This window comes from Drosophila kikkawai, chromosome 3R (genome assembly GCF_030179895.1).
Source record: "Drosophila kikkawai strain 14028-0561.14 chromosome 3R, DkikHiC1v2, whole genome shotgun sequence".
Classification (NCBI taxonomy): domain Eukaryota; kingdom Metazoa; phylum Arthropoda; class Insecta; order Diptera; family Drosophilidae; genus Drosophila; species Drosophila kikkawai.
This window is the reverse complement of record NC_091731.1, coordinates 9,282,352-9,307,955: the sequence shown is the minus strand read 5'-3', so window position 1 is coordinate 9,307,955 and position 25,604 is coordinate 9,282,352. Positions and strand designations below refer to the sequence as shown.

The following is a 25,604-nucleotide window of genomic DNA, read 5'->3' as shown; positions in this document are numbered from 1 at the left end:
AAAACCGCAAAACACATAAAGTCCAGACCAATTAAACTATCAGCCATCTGAAATATGTACGGGTGGGGCAGGCAGCAACGGGAACGAAGAAATTCAGCACCGCACATGCTGCAAAAAAGTCCAGAGCAGCAGGTCATAACTCAAACCGCACATGTCATAAAGACCGTCGAACAGGAGGAGTATCTGGAATCGGGGAAGTGTGTCAGGCGGCACACTTTAATGTGGTCTCTCAAAGGCACAGGAGATTCCAGATCCCCGCACAGGCAAAAGGCAAAAGATCACCAGGGCATTATTCACGCCTGTTTGAAGTTAATTCGTGCGCAGAAGATCAAAAAATCTCAGCCTGCAAATCAGATGCTCAGGTATCGGTTCTCGTTCGCCAAAAAAAAGGATGCATCAGCTCGAATATCGAGACCCGACGACAAATTAGCCAACAGCGAACGGCCAAAAAATAAAACCCGTTGACTGGTTTAGCTTTTCTTTGTGATAAAAGTTTTTTGATAGCCCAAGCCTCCCAATTTCTCGGTCTTTCTCTCTCTCTGCCTTCTCAGCGGCTATGCTCTTGCAGGAAACTGGTTTTGTTTTTGTCTCAGAAAATTATATATTCATGAGTGTTTGAGCTTGGGTGCCCTCTCTGAAAATCGAGTATTTGGGAATACAAATTTAATACAAATTATACAAGTTTAAGAAAAACTTAACAAAGTTTTAATATAATAGTAAAAAATCTTAGTGAGTTTATATAAAAAGCTATGCGTTGTCTATACATCTTTGAATATAAAACGACTGAGTCACAACTAGTAATAAATATAATTTTAAATTTTATAAAAAAATATGTAAATAATATATGGAAAGAATTTTAATTCCTAAATTGAGCATCAATCAGTCGGCTTATTTCCCCCCATCGATATTATCTTTTATGTGGCCTCTATAACAGGATTTATTTTTTTTTAAGCGCTGTAAACTGATAGCAGTTTATGATCTTAAATGGCAATGCAGGTAGAAGGGAGACCGACCTCCCCATATACTGGAATAAACGTATTTTAGATGCCTTCAGCGCTGGTTCATCAAAGGAAATCAAATACTTACTATTTGTGCATATCAATCTGTGTAATTCCAAATAATAATAATAATTCAGAGCGCCATAAACTGTATAATCTTTATTTATTCTAGCAATAGAAAAAATAAAGGTATTTGTGAGTCAAATTGCAATATTTTCGACGGTTTAATTCGTGCTATTCATACGCTGATCGCTTATGTTTTGATGCATTTAATGCAATCGCATAGAAATGACCTAAATTCCAATTGTTGATTCGTTAAACTGAATTTTAATCTATAACATTGAATGGAATTGCAATCTTTTTTTGAGGATTATTTTTGAGCGGCCATCAGTCAGTCGGCTGTAACAGCTGTGCATCGCCGGCATCGCTGGTATTTCCACATTTTCATTCTTCAGTGTCATATCCACCCGTTGGCTGTTTTTACCTCTTTTGGAATTTCGGGAATCCATTTAGAATTATTCATTTATGTGCGGAATCATTGTGCCGCAGCAATTGCCAATTAGAAATTCAATTCAAACGTTTTGTAAAATGCAATTAGCGTGTTGTAATTCTAATTGGAATCATTTCGTCGTGCGTTGTTGCTGCCTCCGCGTCGCCCTTGGTGCAACAGCATGTGCATTTAAGTCCTGCCTAATTGGATTATTTTTGGCTCAGCGTTATGAAATGCCAGCGCGGGGAGACTAGGTGGTGAACTATCATTTCGGTGCAGGAGCAGTAAAATGAATTGTATTTCGGATTTTCCAGTCAGCCCTGCTGATGCGTGTTCAGTTAAAATGTGCGGATAAATCCAACGGGCGTTCTGAAAATATAAAAAGGCATGCAAAAAGGCAACGTTTCCTAAATATAGGAGTGCTTCTGAAATTCCCAACTGCGAATTCAACAACACACTGCTATCAAAAAGCTTAAAAAATGCGATGCATAATGCCTGTACGTTTGATTTATGCATTCTTAGGGCAAAAAATAGTACTGTCTCTGCTGCTATGCTAATACTATGTCATAAGCAATTGTTAATCTCAAACTTCATTAGAATTGGATAGGTACTTGTATACTGTAAGCCAAATGATTCTTAGATTTATGTGCATAATGTTTGGAATTACTAGGCCTTGATATACATATATGTATGTACATTATTTTTAAATACTCAACAAAATACTCAAATACAAACCTGACAACAGTAACAACCCCCCAGGACCCAAGATTCTGTTAGAAAGCTTTCAGCTTTAACAATCATGAACTCATCGCTCTCAATCTCCAAGTCGGGAGAGTTCTTCTACGGCTGGGATCTTCTCTACAAGACGGTCCAGTCCGAGGTCAACAAGAAGGCGGACTTGCTGATTGCTCTCGTTCACTTCCTGCTGACCAAATACTACAACTTTCGGTGCTTGGGCCTCGGCGATGATAAAACATTGCTGGATGACGAAAAGGGCAGTGAGCTGCTGCCCGAATGCTGGAACGATGACGATGCCAAATACTCGCTTCGCTACGTGCACGACAAGCAGCTCTATCTGCTCCTGGGCCATATCACAGACGATGTCCTGCTGGTCAATATAATGGATGTTAACACCAAAAAGGTGTCCAATATCTGCATCACCCCGGACACCCTGGTGGTCGTTATCAAGGGCAACATTAACACCCTGATGCCGAACGCTTCGGAGATCGTCGATCGCTATCGCAATGAGCTGCTGGACCCGGTCTTCACAGGCAACTCGCGTGAGGTCACAACCCAGACGACCATGATCATAGAACGCACGAATTCCCCGCGTGTTCTCAACCCGAGACGTGGCGCTTTCTACATGCCGCGCGGAATTAATCCCCGCCCATTTGGTTTCTTTTTTTAACCAATTAAAGGGTATGAAATTATAATAAGCAAATGATATATGCCACTTTTCAAACACTTATTGGTAGCAGTAAACCATTAAACCTGACTCACTTTTTCCGGACATTTGGCTTCCAACTAACAAATTCAAATACCAATGCCACCGCAGAGGCAACAAAAAATGTGTGGGTAAGTAAAGAAAACGGGCAAATTTGTGTAATAAGCATCCAATTAAAACTTTTTCACACAATGCAACCCAACCCGGAGCAACTAAAAAGTCGACGGACTAACAATGAATGCAGAGTGTCTAACGGCGCGAGAGAGAGAGGCTACCAGAGGGTGCGATGGCCGCAGAAGGAGTGCGGTGTTGGGGAACTTTGCTCTCGACTGACTGTGTCGCCCATTTAACGAGCTGCAAAAATGTGAGTCGGCTGGAAAACCGTTAGTAGTATTTATTATACGACATGGTGCCCGTCCGACGACGGTTTTGTGGGCTCGGGGGGCATAAAGGATTTCCGCTTGGTTGACTGAAATATGAGCAGATTTTCGACAATGCCGCGCTCTTCTAAGTACAACCACAGAGACACATTGGAAAACTCACTACAATTCATTATTCTGCGTGGAATGCGTTACATTTCATTCCAGACACCAAACTCAATCATCATCGCGATAATGACAGTGATAATTACAATCATGGTTATTGTCTTCCCCACATATATACATTTGTATATGTTCAGAGACATATGTATATAGATCATGTTGTGCGACAATGTGAGAGGCGTGTTTGGATTTCGCAATCGCAAAATGTTTCGCTTTATGGTTTCCGTCTATGTTTCTCCCCTGTTCTGCTTTTAACTTGTTCTTCATGTGGGGGTTGTGGGATGTGATAAAAATAATCCATTGGCAGACACAGACGATGGAAACAGAAGCCGAGAGATGAGAAAGAAATCTGGAGTTTTTGCACACTCCAAATGTTATGATGGCTTATACCGTGCTCGGTGCGTAAGACGGGTATGCTACTTGGGTCAAAAAATGTATAGGAATACCCTAGTCTGGTTATACGCCTTTATTAAAAATATATGTTAACCTGGTTTCTGAATTTGTACTTGGGAATTTTTAGCTCAATCTTTAGGAACCACTTAGACTTGGTGTCTACTGTCTGCAACTGCGATTTCTATCTTGTAACCTTCATTGGACTACCGGGTATCTCATAGTCGTGGCTCACAACTATATTATTCCCTTTTGTTTTGGCTCTTTCGGTTACAATACAACACTTGAACATTGTTTTGCACTTGGCTCCAGCGCTGCTTCTCTTTCTATACGACACCCCCTCACTTTTACCAACTCCACCACATCCCTGACATATTTTTCAGTTTGCTCACGTATTAATTGCTCAAGTGGAAGCGACAAGCTAAGTGAAAAAAAAAACAACAGCAAGAAGAGGAATTTCTTATTGACCGAAACATGTTTTTGATGTTTCGCCATACTTGAGCCCAGGAAAGTCTTACTTGCTATATATAATATAATAGGGATATCCTTAATGGGTGTTTCTTTATTTTGATTTATGAAGGTTTCTGTTTAATGATAAATTGGCGAGTCCTAAGAGATAGCACAACAAATGAGACTAAATTAATGACATTATTTCTGAAGTATACGAATTATTCAATTAGTCTAAATGTGCTAGGGTAGGTTTTACTTTTTCCACGATTTAGAAAATATTATCCGATTTCCTTTATATTTTCTTTTCCGCTTTAACCTTCTTGAATTCGTTTTGTTGGGTATATCTTTCCCCTTATCCTCTTGCGATTTCAATTTTGCACAAAATCTATTTTCAGACTGATAAATCAGATTAGCTTCTCCTTCGACCACCCATACACATAGATTTGAGAGGGTTTCCATCAGCACCACACTCCATCTCATTCCATACCACCTTATTCCTACCCCCAATGACCTCACATTTCGAGTGTGTGAGAGTTGTTTGTGAGATGTCTAAGGGTACAGTATAACTTCAACGGCACGAATCACTTTCTGTAGTATCCTGAAATGAAATCTGCAGAAGAAAAATTGGTATTTTCCGAAGACAAAGTTTGTCTTATTTTCAGCAAAGACACTTCATCAATACTTGGAAATTTTATGCGCACCTTGAAAAAGCTTTATTTCTCGATAAATAGAAGTACAGCTTTTAATTGAAATTCCAATTTCAAATCTTATTTATCTTACAAATTCTACATATTCGCCTTCTGATTTGCCTCTCAGCCTTCCAGTTTTTATTACCGAAACTTATACTGAGTGATTTTTGAGCCAGGGAAGATCGACTGTATTTCTTTTTTGCTGTATTTGATCCTCCTGCAATATCCATCAATGCAGACATCCGAGACATGGACTGCATATCAAACAAGCACAGACGGTTGAGTACATGTTTAGGCGAATGTCTGAGGATTTGTATATTTAAATCGGAGGCACTCCGTGAATGCCGATTGCATACTACTGGCCACTGAAAGTGCTTCACGGAAGTCGTAAATCGTGGCCAGAAGCCGAGCTGACCGAGGACTTCGAGGGAGTGGCGGTGCAAATGTCAATAGTGTGAAGCAAAGGCTATTTATATGGAAATATCAAACGATTCCCCAGATAGACAACGGTGCGCCCATCCACCACAAGTGTATTTATAGGCCGGGCCTAACCCATTAATGGATCCCGAGAAAACGAAAGGGAATGTCTATCTATCTGTAATGGTTCAATAGCATTTCCCACTCATCTTTTCATCTTGACCGACAGGCCATCAGCAGCTGCCGCCTGCCATTGCCCCGAACAATTCATCATCGCAACTTCAGAAAGTGGAGCCAATTTTCAACGCCCCATAACGGAATGGCCACTTAGACAGCTCCGATTTTCGAGGCACTGGCACTGGCTGCCGGAATTGGTACAGAAGTGTGTTTGGCTGTTTAGCATAAGCCGCTCAAGAGGCCCATGCCGATGACGACAACAATACGAAAACAAAAGACCCCACACTCTCGGCACTTCGGAAGAGACACAATCCGAACTCATCGAATCTTCTCAAATTAAATCCCAAATGCAGCAAATTGAATTTCGGGCCTCACTCTTTTCTTTTCACATCTTTCTCCCGGATTTTCCCTCTCTTCTACTTCAATGATGTTTGTGTTAAAGTAATACCCTAGCTTGTTTGTGATTATGCTCAACATATGTTGACAAAGTCGGGGGAAGGGAAACCGAACTGAAACCGAAACAGAGACATGGACCGCACATGAGAACACAGAAATGCAATTGAGACCAAACGGAAGCCAGCTTCTGTCCCTCTTCTTTTTTTGTTTTGCACATTCTTTATTTTTTTTAGCTGGGCCTTGCTGAAGAATACATTATAGTTATGCATATGGCATATCGTTCATGGTTAGCAATGGGATTTTGTAAGGAGTGAAGGGAACTTTAGAAAATGGTTTACTTACTTTTAATAGTGAAATATAAATAACACAACATCTAAGGCTTTCTTTATTCAATTAGATTTAATTGTGAAAATATTAGGTACAAAATAAGGTGATATAATAGTAATAATTATTATTAATTATAATTATACAATGTTTATAAGCTTATAGTTATAAATTTCCATTCATTATCCGAGCACAAATTCTTGGTTTCATTTGAACCATCCACACTTTTGAAAGTCATCTTATTGTCTCAATATAATTATAATTTTTCTAAAGGCCATTAAGTTCAGCCAACTGAATTGGGTGCGATTGTGGTATTATTCTTATAACAATTGAGTTTCTTTTTAATCTGAACATTTCTGGTGGTATTGGTGCCAAAAACTTTGCTCATTCAGCAAAGTAACTTCTCATTTTTTGTTCTATTTAAATTTGAACATAAATTAGAAAAATTGCTTTTTCAGCAGAAAGAAAAAAGTTTTATGGTGACTTCTGCTCGTATTATGGCCTCATTGTATCTCATGCAAATTGTCACATGAATATGAATGCAATTCCGCTGTGTTTGTTGCACTTTAAAATGCGTGCTGGGGCAACTGTGGGACTGGAACTGGAAATGGAGATGGAAATGGAAGTGAAGGCAGGGATCGGCAGAGACGGAGCTGGACAAATGGGCGACCGCCGAGGCGTCGAGGCCCCACTGGAGGCATGCAAAATATGTAAAACCAAGAGAAAAAGAAAGTTTAGCAGGCGAACCAGCAAGATACTCTAAAGAAATCATGTTAATATGCATTTACAATAACAAAACTGCCAAGAAATGCTATAAGGATTTTAATAATTTAAACTTCAATTGAAGAACTTCAAATCGTACATTTATAAATTCTTCAGTCTGCCAAAATTTACCTTAAAATTCCCCACTGATAAGGTTTCTTGGCTAGAAACTGACAATTATTTACATAAAACTCCTGATTTTCATATTCGAAAGTAGAATTTTGGCAATTAAATCGCTTCTTAATTTATGTGGTTTAACCAACACTTTGAGTAAGCAAAAGATACCAACGATTTTGCAATAAACATACAATAAAGAAGTATAGATTATATTTTGTGAATTAAACTGCAAATTAAAACAAAAATGATTTAAGTATAATGATTTATAATTTAACCTGACAAAATGAATATTTTTATTTGGACAACCCCACAATGACTTAATTGAGAAGCAGATAATTTCAGTTGTTGACTTTAGGAATTCCCGGGATTCCGCTTATTTGAAGTGCTGCCAAGTCCCTTCAGGGCCGAAATGTTCCCCGCCCGTTAGGGTATGTCGACGAGGGGCAGAAGAATTAAATCGTCTCTATGCGTCACGGGGCATTTGAGGCAGTTTAGTGGAACGGAGGAGAGTGAGGCTGACTTCGTTGACTCTGAATGGCCTGGCATTTGGCATTCGGTCGTCCGTCGTCACTTGAGAGCTAAGCGAATGCGGGCTCAAAAAAGTGTATGTATAAAAAATAAAAGAGAAATGAGACGGCACACAACAGCAAAGGCAAAAAAGAAGAATTAGAATTGGCATGGACTGCCAATGAATTTAGCAGCGGGGCAATGTCAATGCACTTTTGGCGGACTACAAAAATAGACAGCCCGCAGAAAGCGTTGAGGTAACGGGTTTGCAAAGGAACTCCATTTAGGTGGAACATTTTAAATTGAAAATAAAAAAAAGCAATACCCAATTGAGAAGATTCAATAATATGCTAATATTTTAGTTTTTTTTTTGGCGTCTTGACCCTTTTCGGGAATTCAAAACCTACGAAATTACGTATGCCAGCAACACACGGAAATATCCAATAAAATTAACTACTTTGATTCAGAAAACAAACAAAAGAAATCAAATAATAAATTCAAAGGTTAATATTCTTTGAAAATGTCGATAAAATTGAAAAGAGTTATTTAGAAATTTCAGTCACGCTCCTATTTCCTGTCCTCGAAACATAGAGAACTAACAACCAGCCTAATATCTATTAACACGTTCTTTTTCCGTCCTTGGTGCCTGGGTCCTGTTCAGATAAGATCTCCCTGTGACCCGTGGTACGTGGCTATTGTTTGCAGTCCTCACAAACACTTACACCCTTGCACCCACACACTGTGGCCTGGCAAAGGATTCAGGCTTTGTTTCTATTGATTTTCCCGGCCCTTCTTTGTGGCGATATCTTGGTTTCGTGCTGGACAATTGTGTGTGGAGTACATCTACCTGAAAGTGCAGCCCGGAAGGACAACAGCTGCCATAATGGCAGTGGAAGGTGTCAAATCAGGAAGGAAGTATCGATTTCTATTTAAGCCTCTTCGAAGCATGTAAACGATAGGTTCTACATTAGTTTTTTTAGACTTGAAAACTGAATATTGGTTTTTACAGAATAATCTTTAGCAGGTAGTTTTTTTGCAATCAAAGTTTTTGTTCTTCGAGTCAACTGCTACTGAATGTTGTTAATTTTCCAATTATAATCTACTATATATGAGTCTTACTTTTTAAAACAGCTGTGTTCATTTTTGCTTACATTTTTATAACGTGCTTTACCAGCCAAAGCTTTATTAGAGCCTCTTTATTCTTAACTGCATTGGTTTGAACTAATTCTCTAATGAAGTGAAGGTAATTGAAGCTATTAAAATGTGTGGTGGCCGTAAACTGAATGTAGTTCATGTCAAAGGCAGCCAGAGGTTGTTAGACTAAGAATAGTGTTCATTAAATATGGTTCGACGTTTACACAAATATTTTAGATTCGTAGAATAGTTAACTCGGGGTTGATAGAACTTCAAACAAAATTGAGCAAATAGCCAAACTGTTTTGGCTAATTCCATTTGAAAGCTGCCATTATAAAAAGTACTAAAATGTAAACATGTGAAGTGCTGGATTAATCAATCAAATGATATTGAGTTCACAGCATTTACTTAGTTTAGTCTCCCATCCGCTACCCCTTGACTTTATTAATATTTATTCAATCCACATAGTTATGGGCTGCTCTCCATTTTCACTTAGCCCGCAGATCGTCGACCCGAGTAAATTATATTATACAAATGTCGATTATCTTAATCTCGCACCCGGCGTCCGGGGCATTCATCAATCATGTTTGGCTGCCTGCTCTCTGGGCAAATGCCACTTCACCATCTAGCCCCATCTTGTTGTCAGCTGCTATTGGGAGCCAAGGGGTGTGGTACTATAGGGGTTGCGGGTGGATGGGATGTAGATATATATACGTGTGAATTGCTCCAGTGAACTCAGAGTGGATGATGGGGCGGTGGGAAACATTGTTCTCGGGCTGGACAGACGTTTGTCAACATTAACTACACTTAATTCAAATTGTCAGCAGACATGTCACATCTCAGCGGCTCCTACCCGGCCATTTTCACCCCCCTTGTGCTGCACATACACGTTGCATAAATTACGCCATAAAGCTGCAAATTGTCGCCAGCAATTGAAAAGTTTCGCTGTGCGTTAAATTGCATAAAAACTGCAACAATTATAGCATGTGTGGCACGCACAAGGATCCATTTTGTCCGGCAATTAATGACCAGCAAATGATTCCAGCTACTCCAAGAGCCCAGCTCCACTCCACTCAGCTCAGCTCAAGTGAACTGACCTGGGGCAAAGTGAAGAGTTTGAATTTCCACAATTTGCATTTGCAACGCGGCTTCCGTGGGTCGCGTTTCTTTAATTGCCGATAAGCTTTTCTGTAATTGTTCTTTATGTTTGTTTGCCTTTCATTTCCTTTCCCTCCCCGCCCTGGCTCTTCTTCGGGGTCTTTCTTTAGCTCTTTATTATTTGCATGCCTGCGAAGTGTTGAAGTGCAGCTGCAGCTGCCTCAACTGACGACTTCAAGTGCCTGGTCGGGGGAAATCTGGAATGGATCCAAGTAATTACCAAGTGGAGGTGGCAGTGTTTGCCGGTTAGTGCAATTGAGTGTTTCGCATAGTTTATTATGATTTAACACATTTTATTGAGATCTTTTAATAGCTGGAGTTGGTTGGGGGAAATTCTAAGGCGAGTGAGATTAATAGGAAAGTGGTCATGACTAATTCACTTTGCCTAATTATGGTGGAATTAATGAAAAACTTTAATTAAGCAAGGTGGAAGGCAAAAGGAAATGTTGACAAAGGTTTCTGGGACCATGTTTCTAAATAAATGTTGCTAGGTACATGTTGACTCTGGTGATGAATATCCTTATGCCCTATAGAAAAGAAGGATCTACACTTAAACATTTATTTATTAATATAATATTACAATACCATAGAAATTCATAAAAATAAGTTATTATTCTTGAAAATTTAAGTTAAAAGATGTTAAATTTTTCTTTGTAATCCTCTTTAATGCTGCATTGTCCCTACATACAATTTTCAGAAGTTCTGAGCCAACATTAAGCCTTCTTAATGACGAAACTTGAAGCAATTCCCTCCTTGGGAATTTCACGCACTTTCCAGAAATGTGTCTGTGGCACACGTGTCATCGCCAGTGGGGCAATTCAATTAACCTGTACGACATCTAGTAATTTGCTTAGACGACCGACCGACCCACCTTTCCCTAAAAGAAGGGTGGAGAGCTGTCGTTCCGTTTACCACCTTTGGCTTTACCTTTTCTGAAATACTTTGCACATAAAACTAATTTCTAACGACTGAATATTAAACCCAATTTTCAGCCCAAGCGAGTGTGAGATAAGATGGGCTCGCCTGCCGCCCGGAGTGTGTAATACCAAATGAGGCGAAAAGCCAATCTTGGCCAGACGACGCTTTATGAAACATTACGCCGAGGCAGAGCAGTCAGAGCAGTCTAGGAATGGTTCACCTTTCTCGACCTTATCAATATTCATAACTTCTGGCGGTGGGGGAAGGCAGTAGCTCCGAGATACTCCCCGGGATGCGGTACTAAAAGAGATTTATGCCTTAAGTTCTGCACGCTCCCTCGACGATTGATAAAATTTAACACAAATTGACTGCGCCACATAAGCCTCGAACAATTTCAGACACTCGGGGCTCCGCTCCGCCCCGCCCCCTTTAATTTAACGCCACGCCTAACTCCAATCTGTGCCGCACTCATACAGCGGCCGAAAGAAATGAAGAAAACATTGAATCAGCATAAAATCTACATTATGAAAAGCTTCGGCTCCACGCTTCGAGTACGAAAATTTTATTAAAATTACCCACCCCATCCGGGCTTTTTGTGAAACTGGCAAACCGGCGGCATGCGGCAAGCCCGATCCTGGTCCTGGACTTTTCTACCTGGCCCGGTGATAAAATTAATAGCCTACGCCTGGTTTACGACAGCCGAAACAGACGACGCCGGCAGAACAAAAAATAGCAATTGCCTCGAAAAATGTTCAAAAAGCTTTTTTGGGGGATAATTTCCAGTCCTCTAGTAGTCTTTGTCATGGCCCTGAACAGCTCCTGCCCACTCCGCCATCCCTTTGATAGCAATCACGAGGCTTCATTTCATGGCGAGGCAGACACGAAAATATTCCAAGTAATTTCAGCTAAAATATGTTCACGATAGCCATGACTATGGTGGCATGTTGCTAATTTAGTGGGCTGGAGACGAGGCCGCGCAAAAATGTTAGCTGCCATCTATGGAAAAGAATCTATTTAGCCGGAATGTCGCCACCAGATTGCATCAATGTGGGACAATCTTTATAGGGAGATTCTAAGTTGGGGGTTTTGATTTTAAATACCAATATGTGGGAATGTTTAGGTTTACTTTAATTTTTTTTAGAAGGTATGTTAAAATGAAATCTTTAAGATTTTGTAAGTTTGCGATAAAAATTTCTGGATTTGAATTCAGTTCTGGGATTGAATAATATATTTAAATGTATAATTGTTGTATATTCAAATGCACAAAAGCTTTGAGAAAAGCAGTTATTGCAGAATGTTGCTGAAATTCCCAAGTACGAATTCAGCACCACATTGGTACAGGTACTGATAAAGTTTTAGCGAAATGTAATGTAATAAAACTAATCAAATAAATTTAAAATTTTAAGAAGGGATTTTACTAAAATGGACAAGAAAACAATTAATTATAAAAATGTTTGGCCATATTTTCATAAAGAATTTAAATATATAAAGTAAATTTACCCAAAGGCGCAAATATTTGCCTGAAGAAGAAACCCCATTTTCAATATTATCCCTCTTTCATTTTATAACAGCAATACAAAATTCATCTTTTTTGTTACAAGTCAGTGAATCCGGCAGCAGCAGTCAACCCGGAAGGTTGGTTGCTACTATTTGTGGAAGGCGAAAACAAATTGCAATTGCATCGGGCAGGCTATATCCGTTAGCCTGTCTTCTCATCTGAAATATTATTGCGGGGAAAGTTTCCATTTTTTTGTATTATTAATTTCCATTAACTAAATACCCGCTGAGGCCTGCTAGTATTTGTTGTTATGGTCGGTTCTTTTTTCGTTTATTTATTTTTTCTTTCGCCATGGCCTCCATCGGGCTGGAAAATTCCAAATACCAGAAAGGCGCCCAAAATAAAAATTGGGGGAAAAAGGAATTGCGTAAGGAAAATTCGTCTGTAGGAAATGCGGCAGGAACATGCGGGCTTCAAATGAAAAAAAATACAGAGCCGGGCATCTATGTAGGTCAGTGTATACGTACAGTGTAGTATATTGTTGGTTCACACTCGGGCCACCGACACACAGTCACACGCACGGGACCAAAGTCAACATGCACTTGCACCGCACGATATTACACATACGCCCCAATGGCACAGAAAGCTGGGAGAAAAGTAGAGTGACAGGCGGAGGGCGGGCAGACTTTCCGCAGTCTTTGGCCAGGCCCATTACCCACAAAAGTGTGTTCGGATTTTTAGCGCCTTCGCCTTGCTCCCACATTCAAGTGTTTGACTTGCCTCACTCAACTTCTCACTCTCCACTAGCTTTTCCCCATTTTTTTGTTGGTTAATTTTTGTAGTCTCTATATAAACATATATATATATTTGGGCCAAGCCTGGGAGAGGGCAAGTGCAAGTAATTGTTATAATGGTCCAGGAATATTCATGTGCTTGTGTGCGGTAGTTATTTGCTTACTTTACAATGCGCAACTCGGAGGTGGAAGGCTCCACGGCTTTAATATTCCCTCACAAACTGCGTTGGTTGGCGGCTTTTTGCTTCAATTAGCAACAGCCATAATTGCGGCTTATTTACATTCTTTTTGGGCGCAAATTTTAGTTGCCAGTTGGGTTAATTACCCTGCCACGTAAATTATGCAGTCGATAAATGGGTAAATTTGCTGAGGCATTAACACAAACCAGAGTGGTAAATGGATTCCACTTATTAACACATAAATGTGCATAAGAAGTACAGTAGCCCCGCGGTCAGTAAAATGGATGTAAAGTTATTTATTTTAGTATAAAGTCATCAAAGGTGCACGGTAAACAATAAATAATTGTAGAATCATAAATATATGGTAAACAAGGCAAATAAAATAATATAAAACCACAAGTTTAGACAGAGAAGATCTATAAGTAACCACAATTTGAACACAACATAATTAATTACCAAATGATGTATTTATTTAATGGTAAGCAGATGTATTTTCCGAACTTTTTCTGATTTAAATAGCACACATATTTGAATGCGAATAGATTCCTCCTCCTCACAGTCTCATTGAAAATCAGAAGGAAAATGCTTTTGTTTTCATTCAGTACTGTGAACATTTGGCGCCAACTTCCTGAAACAATAAAAAGGAGGACGACGACGACAAGAAGTCAAACATCCGTGTATAATTTATGCTGGCGCCATCGTTTCGTTTTCATTCACGAGGCTGGCACTCTCATTAAAATAAAATAAAGTTGGCTAGAAAATGTCAAATAACCGAGGCTCGGCACCAACTACAACTACGCTAGAATGGCGAAAATGTGTTAAGCATATGCAAAACGCTGCGGCGATAAAAACGTCACATTGACCAGACAGACGGTTTGACACACAATCACGGCGAAAAGACAGGCTGGAAAAAAGACAGTAATAAGATAACTAAACAAAACGCCATCTCAGAACACCGCCATTAATTATATTTCATTTTTCTGTCAGCCTCTTCGTCTGTCTCCTTGCATCGCTGATTGCAAATGATAATTTATCTCTGCGATATGCATTGATAGCACCGAGCCATCCATATGTGAGAGGCGTGGGGACGCGTTAAGCGGCTTGTTGAGTTGGTTTCGGCTCTGATATCCCTCGCCCTCTCTGGCCAATAAATCATTTCGTTTATGACCGCCGACGTTGTCGTTGAATTATTGGCGACAATGTGGAAGCTTTTCCTCTTTTTTTTCTGAGCTGGTGGCGCCGACACTCCCGGGTCTCCAGCTCTCTTTCCGACAATGACGAAGGCAGACTAACTTGAATCTTTTGTGCGTCGTCTTATATATCTACATATGGACAAGTTTATGGGATTGTGTTAAGGGTGTGGGCCTCCGATGACTGGGCTGTTTAGAAGCTTCTCAAGGAAGCACTCAATTAAGGAGGGATCAGCCTAGCCTCTTTTTAACGAGTTCAAGCTGAGAGAAGCATATATTTAGAAGCCTTAAAAATAGAATGACGAGGCTTTTGGATTAATTACAATTTAATTGATAATATAACATGTGTATTTATTTAAAAAAAAGAAAGAAAATCGTTCAATTGTGGATGGTAGGTAAAAGGGCTGAGGCTTGATCTAAAACCTCCAATTAGAACTGAGCTCCTTTGTGGATACTGTGACAAGTTTGAAAGTTTTTTAATTTATTAGTGAAAACGAAATGTTGTTTGAATAACATGCTCGCAAAACTCACCCAATTATTTGCCTAATTTTACCCCATTTTATTTTCTAATTAAGTTTTTGAGCCGTAAAACAAAAATACCTTTGAACTTGCTTCCTGCCTGCCAACCTGGCGGCCAACTCTTGCAAGCCATTTGACAAAGCTGTGACCCAAAAAAAGTGAATGATAGGCAAAAACTGAAGACCCAAAAAAACTTTTTACCTTAAGCTCTTAAGTACTCGGAAAAGTTAGACAAATCCCCATTTTCTGGTTGGCAGAGGTTGGGGGTTTGGATACTTAAGTAAACTGAATTGAAATAAAACTAATTGCTAATTGAGCACCGTGGCAGGCAGGTTGGAAGGGGATCTAAACCCAACCAAAATCGGACTAATGACAGTTAGCGATGACGTGTAAGGGGTCAGTCAGCCTGGACACACGTAATTACCATGTTCGGCGAAAGCGGAAACCTTTGCCACAACTTTGGACTGTCCATCTCGGTCTCTTCCGCTCCGTTCGTTCCCTTTAGTTTGGTTATTGTTTCGTCTTTGGCTGTCCCACTTTTACGTTTTAAATCCGCCCCGGCTTCCTTTTTGTCTATTATTGCTTGTTGTTGGGCACAACCTCATCGCCCCCTCTTGGCCATGTTGTTCGTTTGGGGTTTTCTTGTAATTTAATTTTGCGGTCAACCGACATGACACAGGAAGCACGGAAGGCATAAAGTAGCTGGCAGCGCGGACCGCAGGCCAGAGCCGCAGAGGAGCATCCTTTTCTAGCTACTTTCCTCTAATTTCATGCCGTGCCTGCTCTGGCGCCTGATTTTGCTCCGGATGTACTTGGAAAAAATTCTTTGTGACTTCTACGGAAAATATAAAACAGAATATATGAAACGGAATAAATATCGCGGGATATTTTTGGATTTAATTTTTCTGTTTATATCCTTTTCAGTTCATTTATCTTTTATAGAGGTGTAAGCTTTTGGTATAAAACATACAAAAAACACAAGGGGCCGCTAGAATTCCCAACTGAGTTTAGCAGTAAAATACAAAATTTGTTCAATATTTAATAATAACCTTAAACATTGATTTGTTTTATTAAAGAATAAAATATATGTTTTTGATTTAATAGTAATTTCTTGTAGTGTATATATATGCCGGAAGTAGGACTGCAGCCATTTTACAGCTTTTGCCAACATTTCAGTCAAGTGCGTTGGCGTTTCCGCTGATGTTGGCACGTGTAGCGGCAACATTTTGCTTTTCCGTCACGCTCTTCTTCTTCGAGGGGTTTTGGGGTAGGTTTTGTGGAAGTCTTTGTGTGTTTTGACACTCTTTTCGCATTAATGACACGGCACGAGCATCGTGGCTGTCTACTTATGAGGTGAATTTGATTTTATAAGCAATTTAACGCGGTTCTATTAAACATTATAAACCGTTTTGTGAAGCAATATTTTCTTTGTTGATGGTTTTAGTTTGTTATTTAATTATTTTTATATAGAAAACTATAAAAAAGAGCTCAAATGATAAAGATTTTAAAAAATAAATAATTAAAATGAGGAGCACATACTCTTTCCTTTCCATCATTAATGCTCATTCGTTGTCAGTTAAGAAGACCCTGCTTTAATACATTCAAATATTATTGGATTTTATTTTTACGTTATAATTAAAAAATGCTCTTTTCTTTTATACAAAAACTCCTTGGCAACTTTGCCCAAGGAAACGCTAAAAAACTCACTCTGTAAACGTAAATGAGGTGCCCCCCTGGTCCTGGTTCTGGACCAAACGTGTGCTAACGATTTTTTAGCGGCTGCTTAAAGAAGATGGATAAAAAATAAGGGTCGGTCCTCTTTTGGGTCGTATTACTTCCCCTGTATTTGCTTCGGCTACTTTTTCCCAACCTCATTTCCTTCGTGCTTTTCCTTTTTGGCATCCTTTTTGTCCTTTGTGAGTACAAGTGTGTATGTGGGTCCTAATAGGCTTTTGTGTTGGTCTCGGTTTACACGCCTTTAGGCTGGACTAACAAAAACGAGCTGTCCGGAATATAATTTCTATATATTTTTAGAACAAACCCAGCCGATTTGATGGACTCAAATATTTTTCTCTAATTTGTGTTTTTTTGTTTACTTGTCTTTGCAGGTAAGCGATGAGCTTTGAGTTGTTTGTGGAAAATAAACGTGACGAGTGGTAAGAACAATTATAATTGCTTAAGAGTTATTAGAACTAAGTTCGAGGTTAAACGCACATAAATTAGGCTTGACTAGCTAACAGCATGGTCCTAATGAACTTAATTGCGGAATCCCGCTGTGTTTGTTACTAATCGAAACTCAATTTAATTTCAACGAAGAGGACACACCCACTATCTCATATGCTCAAGCGTTAACACAATTAAGCGAATCATAAAATCAATTAGGCGAGCATTGCATTTCATCTTAATGTCCACTGACTCGACAAATAAAATGGCGGAGCCAATGTCAAACAATTTGATACGGAGACACGCACACAGGCACCCCATTAAACACACACTGAGACACACACACACACACTCACGGGAGACGGCGAGGACAAACATCTGCCCAATTAGAGCATTAAACCTAATGCCAACACGATTGCAATTAATTACCGAAGAAATTAAATTCCATGTTCAACACGTAAATGGCGAATATAAAGCGCGCCACCACTCCGTTCTGTTACGTTCCGTTACGTTCCTTTTCGGTGGGCCACCATTATGTGTGGTCATACCGTCGCCTCTAATTCCACTGCTGTCGCTCCTGCTCCTCCACCTCTTAGAGGCCACCCCATTTCCGGACGCAGCCCTCCTTTCTGCCGTCAAACAATAACGTGTTGCCACGTTAATGACGCCACATGGTGGCATCGGACTAGACCAATCTATGGCTGCACTTAACGTGGTCCGCGTTTTATGTCCTTTTTCGCTTCTCCTGCGTTTTATCTGAAACGCGACAGCGCGAAAAAGTTTTTCATGAGCTTGGATCTGGCAATGTGGCGTGGGAGTCGTGGGGTCAGTTGCAAATCGACATTATGACATGGCCTGGCCTCAGTGTGGAAGTTATACTGCTGTCGTCCAAAGCAATTAAGTGTGGTGGCGACAAAACAAGATAGGATACAATTTTGGTTGTCTTTGCAAGACCCTCAATTTTATATTCTTGCATCAAATAGGATTTAAAAAATATTATATAATGTTTATAAATGGCTTTAGAATCAGATCGAGTTATGATTCCGATAAAATTCGATGATTTTTTAAAGAATTTGTTGGCTTATTTCCCTTAAAAGCTACAATTGAATATAAATAAAGTTATATATTAACAAGAAAGGAAGCTAACTCTGCACTTTGCAACTTTAAGCCTAGTACTCTGACGAGAAAAACCCGCTGTCTAAATTAGACAGCGGAATCGCTGTTTATTTCGCTACCGAGCTAGTGTGACCAAAAAAATTAAGGAAATTCCATGAAAATGTACTTTTTATGGCGTTTAAGGATTTTCCTTGGTCACACTGGACAGCTGTTTGTAAACAAATATTAAAAAAAAAATATTAAAAATATTAATAAATATGGCATTAAAATGTCGTTTGTGGGTTAAATTCCATATTATGGGCTTCCCCTTGACAGCCCCTATCAATGCTACTTTTTTCCTTCAACTTTCCCTCCATTAGGGGTGTCTAAATAAATCAAATGAATTATTTAGACAGCGCGATATCAGCTGTTTACTATCTTGATCTGGCAACGCCATTCAATTTTCGCAGGCTTCATTTTCGTCGACAGAGTACCGAAAAAAACGACGTGTCTAAAAGTTCTTCTTCTTTTTTTTCGACACCGTTTTTTTTATATGGAGTTTGGCCGCTGTCTAAATTTATACAGCGGATTTTTCTCGTCAGAGTACTAGGCTTTAAAATCGAAACTCTAAAATAATACAAAATAAACATATCAAAGTAGATGAAAATATGTTGAAAAACAGTGAATTTATACAAATTTTCCAATTGTTTCTATAAAAGATATATTATCGGCCGATCTGGTCCGTTCCGACATATGTAGTGGTACGAATAGTCAGAAGACTGCAAAGTTTCATTGAAATATCTTAAAAACTGAGGGACTATATTGCTTAGAAATGGACACACGGACATGGCTAGATCGTCTCGGCTGTTGACTATATACTTTATAGGGTCGGTACAGTCTCCTTCGCTCTAAAGTTATAATACTTGTCAAGGGTATAAAAATCCTAAGTTCCTAAGGATATTATTTCTTATTGAACCCACAATAATTCTTTATACCCAAATGTTCACTTATATTTTACGTTGTAGCTTGTTCTATGCTCCCATTAATAAAAACTATAATTATGTTAAATAAGGTTCTAATTAAATTCCACTGTGTTTAAGCTAAAATCTTTAATGTCGCAATTAAGTCGTATGAACAAAGTGAATGTATGGAGTTGGTCAAGACTTTGGCGTGTTGTGTGTGTATTTTGACTTTTCGTCTGACCACGCAAGGCACATTCCCAGTGTGTTTGCATTCTAAATATATACCTGTGCTAAAATGATTGGGTAATTGGTCAAATGCCAACTTGTCAACAAACTCGTCGAGTTCATGGCTCAAGGCCATTGAACCTCATGGGTCGCCACTGGATGATTAAGTTTGAAGTTCGGGTCAGTTGAAATAACTGAAGAAAACAATTACTGGAAAGTATAAGCATATAAAACGTTCCTGTTTTTTCTCCCTCTCGATATTAATTACTTGCACATATTTCGCTATTATTATTGGAATAAATACCTTTCACAATTTCGTAATTGGAAACTTGAACAAGGGTTTGTGTTGTCTGCCCTTCTGGCAAACTTGCATTACCAATGCTTAAGTTGATTGAAAACAAATAAATGGGGGGTATTACCGGGAATCTGAGGGAAGTGGAAGATAACGTTGGAGGGCAGGTTGATATCTTTTGACAGGCTTTGTCTGTCCATTTACAGTCCATTTACTAATGAGCCAATAAGGCCACGCGACCGACTCAAATGCCTTTTACGCAACAGGCTACCCTGCAAAATGGGGATATTTATGCTTTCAAATTCCTAACTTAACTCTAAATTGTTCTCCCTTAAGTTTTGTTATGTAAATTATATTTATTATTAGCCGATATTGCATTTCAACCATATCTCTTACTGGAGGCCTTTAGATATTTAATAAAATGTTAATTTATGGCAATGTCGAATCGATTTTTGAATTACTCGAATGGCCAAACATACCTAAGAATGACAATAAATATATGCTTTTCCATTAATGCAAACCAGTTAGAAATATTTCTACTGACTAGGTTTCTTGGTGACCTTAAGTAACTACAAGAAATATAAAATATCGTATACAAAGAAATAGGAATAAGTAAATTGCAGAAACTTATTTAAGCTCTATTCAAAATACGTATTTTCTCTCTTTTCTTTTCATATTTTACTTTTTATACTTCAATACATGCTGAAAGTCCTTAGGGATTTCTCGGAACATTTTGTAAAGAAACTTAACATACTAGCATATAAGTACATATTTACATTTTCCTTTTAAATTCAGCAACAACTTGCCTCTTTTTATTAAACCCATAAAGCAACAGTAATTGAAGACAAATCAAAATCTCCTTAAAGTGAAATGTGTCAAGCCTTTACCAAATTACAAAACAAGTCAAACAAGAGTAATAACAAACTTTTATGTTAACTGTAATTACACAATTTCAATCAAGTTAATTGGGCCATTCCTGGCAGCTGTGGCAGGAGGTTAGCTTCATTTAATGATTTATTCAATTAAGACGAAGCAGGAAAATGACAATTTTCTGTAAGGATTATTGGTTTACATAATCAAAGGCCAGACAAAGTTTAAAAGGACATCAAAGCCAGTTTTCAGGCAGATCAAATTAGGCCTCAACTTGAGAAATTCATGAGTAAAAGTTCTCCATGATCAAGGCATTAACCAATTATCGTGGTCTCAAAAGTTTTGTGTTCTGTTTGCGTTAAAGGATATTATTAACTGGCCGTAAAATATGCATATGTAAGTACACGTTTCTTTAACGTTGGCGCAGGTGTGCCGCTAACAGATGTAACAAGCTGCATACAGCCTTTTAAACAGCGAGCAAAAAGTTAAATAACGGTGGGTAGGAAAGAGCAAACAATTCGCCCCTTTTGTTGCCCCTTTCTTCTTTTTTGTCTTTTAGCTTTTCCAGGATTTTCCGGCAAATCATGTGAAAGCGCTTTAAGCTAAAAATTTGCTAAGCAGGAGAAGCGAAGAGTGCTTCTATATTTTTGTGCCAATTTATGTGTGCGAAATGAGGGAGCAACTGAAGCGTAATGGAAGGGGAAGTACCTGCGCTGCATTCTTCAAAGTTTTCCGAACTTGCAAAGTTTGAACACTGCCTTAGCGTTGGGAGCAACATTTTTGAGCTTTTAGTCGAAGGAACGATATAAATTTAAGCAATATATGAAAATCTCATTCATAATAATTTGGTAGAACGTAACTTGCAACTTTATATGATTGGGGAAAAAGAGTAAAGCAAGCTTTTGTATTTTAAGAAATTGTGTTTTGTGTTGAAATCGTGAAATCTCCAAAAATGTTGTCAATACCTTGCGGTCGTATATATAAGTTTAAGGTCATAATATTCCATAGGGATTTTGTTATAATACCCGAAAAGGGTATAAATATAAACCATAGTTATAAGGGCATGGTACATTACCATTCAAAGCGATTCAGCGACAGCAAACTGCACAGATGACAGCTAGCAGCACACATGCATGCATGGTAGTGCCAATTTGCAAACATGGGCTAGAAGCGCATAATCAGGCGTCAAGCTGAATGTCTAGAAGTCGTGGCTTTCACCTCCCTCTCCCGCCTTCAGCCTGACTCCCAGACACAAGTGTAATTAATTACTAAATACGTGTTTGCAATGCTTAGCTGAGAGCACTAGCACGCACACACAGCGGGACAGAGACGAATGCCAGGCTAAACTATTCGCACTTCAAACGGAATATCCTTCCGAGAACTCCAGGCTGTCTCAAGTGTCCAGCTACCCTGCTCTCTAGGCCCCCTGCATGTGCATTTCAATGATAATATACGTACTTATATATATATTTTAACAGCTCTGACCACGCCCAGCTGTCAGCTGTGGGTGTTGACTCCGCCCCGGCTGAAAAGTGTTAAATAACAAGTACAAGTCAAAGTTTCCCAGCTCTCGACTCACAGAGAAAGAAGAAAAAAAACTGTTCGCCCTCTAGCCTTATAAATGACTCTCAAGGCTTTTGAGTTATGAAATGAGCTCTAGGTTTCCCCAGCTGGTGCAAAATGATAAATTATATCTCGCCGCTCCTCCCCGTGAGACATTCGAAATATGCTGGTAATTATTTTGTTGAATGTCGCTCAGGTTTTAGTGAGAGAATTTATTATCTTCATTCTCTCTCTCGCCGGCCGACGCCCATACTAGACTAGACCACAATAAATTTGTGTGGGTTAGTTGGCATCGTCCAGAGTCGCCATTTATAAATGACCCTGACTGTGCACTCAACGAACAGGAGGTGAAATGGTCTACATTGCCCCGCCACATTTATTAGGCACCGATAAGCGAAAAACATTGAGACTAGGTTGTTACTCTAATTAAAAAAGGAATTATAATTTATTAATAATTTTAACTTAATGAATTTTAAGGGGTTTTTAAATCAAAAGATAAGCCTCATTGAACCTTAGCATCTGTCAACTTCAATCCATGTCTTGACCGTCACTTTTAAGTAGTATACGCTCCGCTCCTGCAAGTCTAAAGGATATGACAATGAAATTGGACATTCTTTTGAGTATACCTGTCAAAACGCAATATCAATTAGAAAACCGTGCACAGTGCGTGGGGAAGGAGACAGCTGTGATTTCTGGTTCAAAGGACATGGCAACAAAGCCAAGCCGAAACCAGCCAAGCCAAGTCAAGACAATTACAGACACTGGCCATCTGGAACGAGAAGCAGCCAAGGCGGTTGCCCCGGCCCGGGGAATTGTGAAAAATGTCAAGTACAAACGATGAGCAGAAGAGTCGACAAAAAGCCATCTGACAACCAAACAGAAATTGGTAAGGGGACCCCCAACACTTGACGGAGAAATTGTGTTTTCTTGCGACAGAAATTGGTACACTTTGGTTAATAATATGGCGGTTTGTGGAAACTTTTCACTGTCGTGCTTTCGGCATTCTGCAATGCTGAAAAACACAATTAAGGCTGTTAGTCGAAAGGATTCTGCTGCAAAATCAAAGTCCCACCAGCGGAGTTAAAATGCAATTGGCTCGACGGCCAATCAGGGTAGAAATTAAATAAATTGGCAAATTAAATAATAAATATGGTGGCCAATGCAATTTCATCGTCGGTGGTTAAGTGAAACACTTGTAGCCTACTTTCGTGGGCCTTAGATTCTGCCACCGTTTTATGGGCGGCTCGAATAAAAGTTTTCATTTGACCTCACTCCTTCCGCAAACTAGTTTCTCGTTTTTTTCTCTCTGCTAATTGCTTGTCCATTTTACTGGCTAAGGGTTATGGGTTACGGGCTACGGGCTACAGGCTTTGGGCGGGCGGGATTGGGGCAGCAACTTCGAACCAGGTTGCTATGTAGGTCGCCAATTGGATTTCAAGCAATTAAAAGCGGATTAAAACTGCTCTGCGTTACGGCAAATGAAAAAGAAACTTGGTCTCTTTTGCATTGTTTTTTAATCTGATTGTGTTTTGTTTTTTTTTTTTTTTTTCTTTTTTCCTTTTTTGCCTTTTTGATGACGGCATAAGGGCTTCATAGGGGGATTCCCCAGCGTTTTGGTTGCCAAAGAGGGATTTTGTCTCTCCTGTCTCACTTGTTACGGCAATTTTATGCGCATTAACAAGGTAATTGCAGCAGCTTTAAAAGACTTACGCGCCCACGATATACATTATGTACCCAAGGACAAAAAGGGAGAGTAAAAAGGATAAGTCTGCTCGCTGTTCAGCATTGAAGATGGCTTACTGCCTGTAATAGACAATTTTAACTTACTGGAGTATTTGTACAAGCAGAATATGAAAATTGAAAACTTATTCAACTAAAATAAAATTCGCATACTTTTCTAAAAGAAACTGTTACGCTCACCTGCTTAGAAGTGACTGTGCTGTCCTGAAGTTTTTTCTCTAGTAATTATTGAAAAGTTTCCCAGCTCGCAAGTTATGCGAGCATTAAGTAAACGTCACGGATAATGTTTATGCATTTATAATGCATAATGTGGCAGCAGAACCGAGGTGGAGGTTCCTCGGCAGACGTGGAACATGACGCGCGGGCGGGACATGCTCCGAAGTATGCAACAAAGTTATGCAAAGTGCTACGCCTTGCTTGCCACTTGAGAAACGCTGCGAAATTCTCGAGCAATGTAAAAACAGAAAAAATAGTGTCACAATGCATAATGGGCTGAGGAGGAGGCAGAGGAGGAGTCATGCCCCCCGTCTGCGACATTTTCCTGCCAACTGCAACAGGACGCAGGTTAAGTTCTTGACGCCGGTGCCACATAAAGTGGCAAAAGTTATGCACGGCCCTGTGCCAGAAAAAGGGGCGTGGCAAAGTGTCAACTTGTTTGATTTAGCTCCCAGCAAGGAGCACTGGCATAGAAGAAAATAACAAAAATAATCAGCCCCAGAGCTGCAGGCGGCAATTTCTCATGCGCCAATCAGTGCCTCATTACATGCAACCTGGCTGGCCAGTTCCACTCGCACACACACACACACCACACACCACACACCACACCTCATCTTCAAGTATATCAGCTTCCGCTGCCATAACATGCTGACGTGTTTCCGGCAAAGAAACATTAGGGAAAAAACAAAGAGAAGAGAACGAAAAAGCGTCGAGCGCATATATATTATGTGATTTATTATTTTATTCCGTCAACGTTAAAAAAAAGTCTAAAAAGTTGCTCCATGTAGTAAGTGGATGGAAAAGAACCTTCCCAGCAGGCAAAGAGCGGTCTCGGTGCGGATGGATCCGAGAAATGTCCGCTAAAAATATTAAATTCGAACAAAGAATCGGAGTTTCCGCATTAGGTTCGGGGAATGCTCAAAAACGGACGCGCAAACGGACGAAAAGCAAACCGTGTGGCGTTGCTCGTGAATATGCCGAAAACGTATTTCTAACGGACACTAAAACGTACAGTGGACGGATAAATAGCGGACTTACCGCAATAGGTTTGCCTAATTGTCGAAACCTGGTCCGAAAACAGATACTGAAACGGGCTAACACTGGGACCCGTGCAAATGTCCCGCTAACGGACACTAAAACGCACTGCACGCGTTAAAAATCTTGTCGTCAACGAAATTTCTAGAACTCGATGAACGGTTCTTCTCCTTCCTTTTTTTGTCGCTTGCCTGTTTTTTGTTATTTCGCTGCAAATGAGCGAGAGGCAAATATTATTGCATCATCTTTTAACTCTTTTGGTTTGTGGAATTTTTCCCGTTGCGACTCTTTTCCTTTTGACCGGCGAGTTGTGCGGACGTGAGTGAACAGTTTTTTAAAAGACGCACGTG

General features: G+C 39.6%; 2 protein-coding genes across 3 annotated transcripts in view; both read left to right on the top strand.

Moving 5' to 3' along the window:
* The window catches only part of Hs6st (heparan sulfate 6-O-sulfotransferase), a 92,533-nt gene that overhangs the window by 5,861 nt on the left and 61,068 nt on the right, over nucleotides 1-25,604 (top strand). The window lies entirely within an intron of this gene.
* LOC108080950 (proteasome inhibitor PI31 subunit-like) lies at nucleotides 2,187-2,983 on the top strand. Its single transcript, XM_017175866.3, has one exon. It carries the CDS (start codon nucleotides 2,288-2,290, stop codon nucleotides 2,894-2,896), a length of 609 nt encoding a protein of 202 aa, XP_017031355.1. The 5' UTR covers nucleotides 2,187-2,287; the 3' UTR covers nucleotides 2,897-2,983.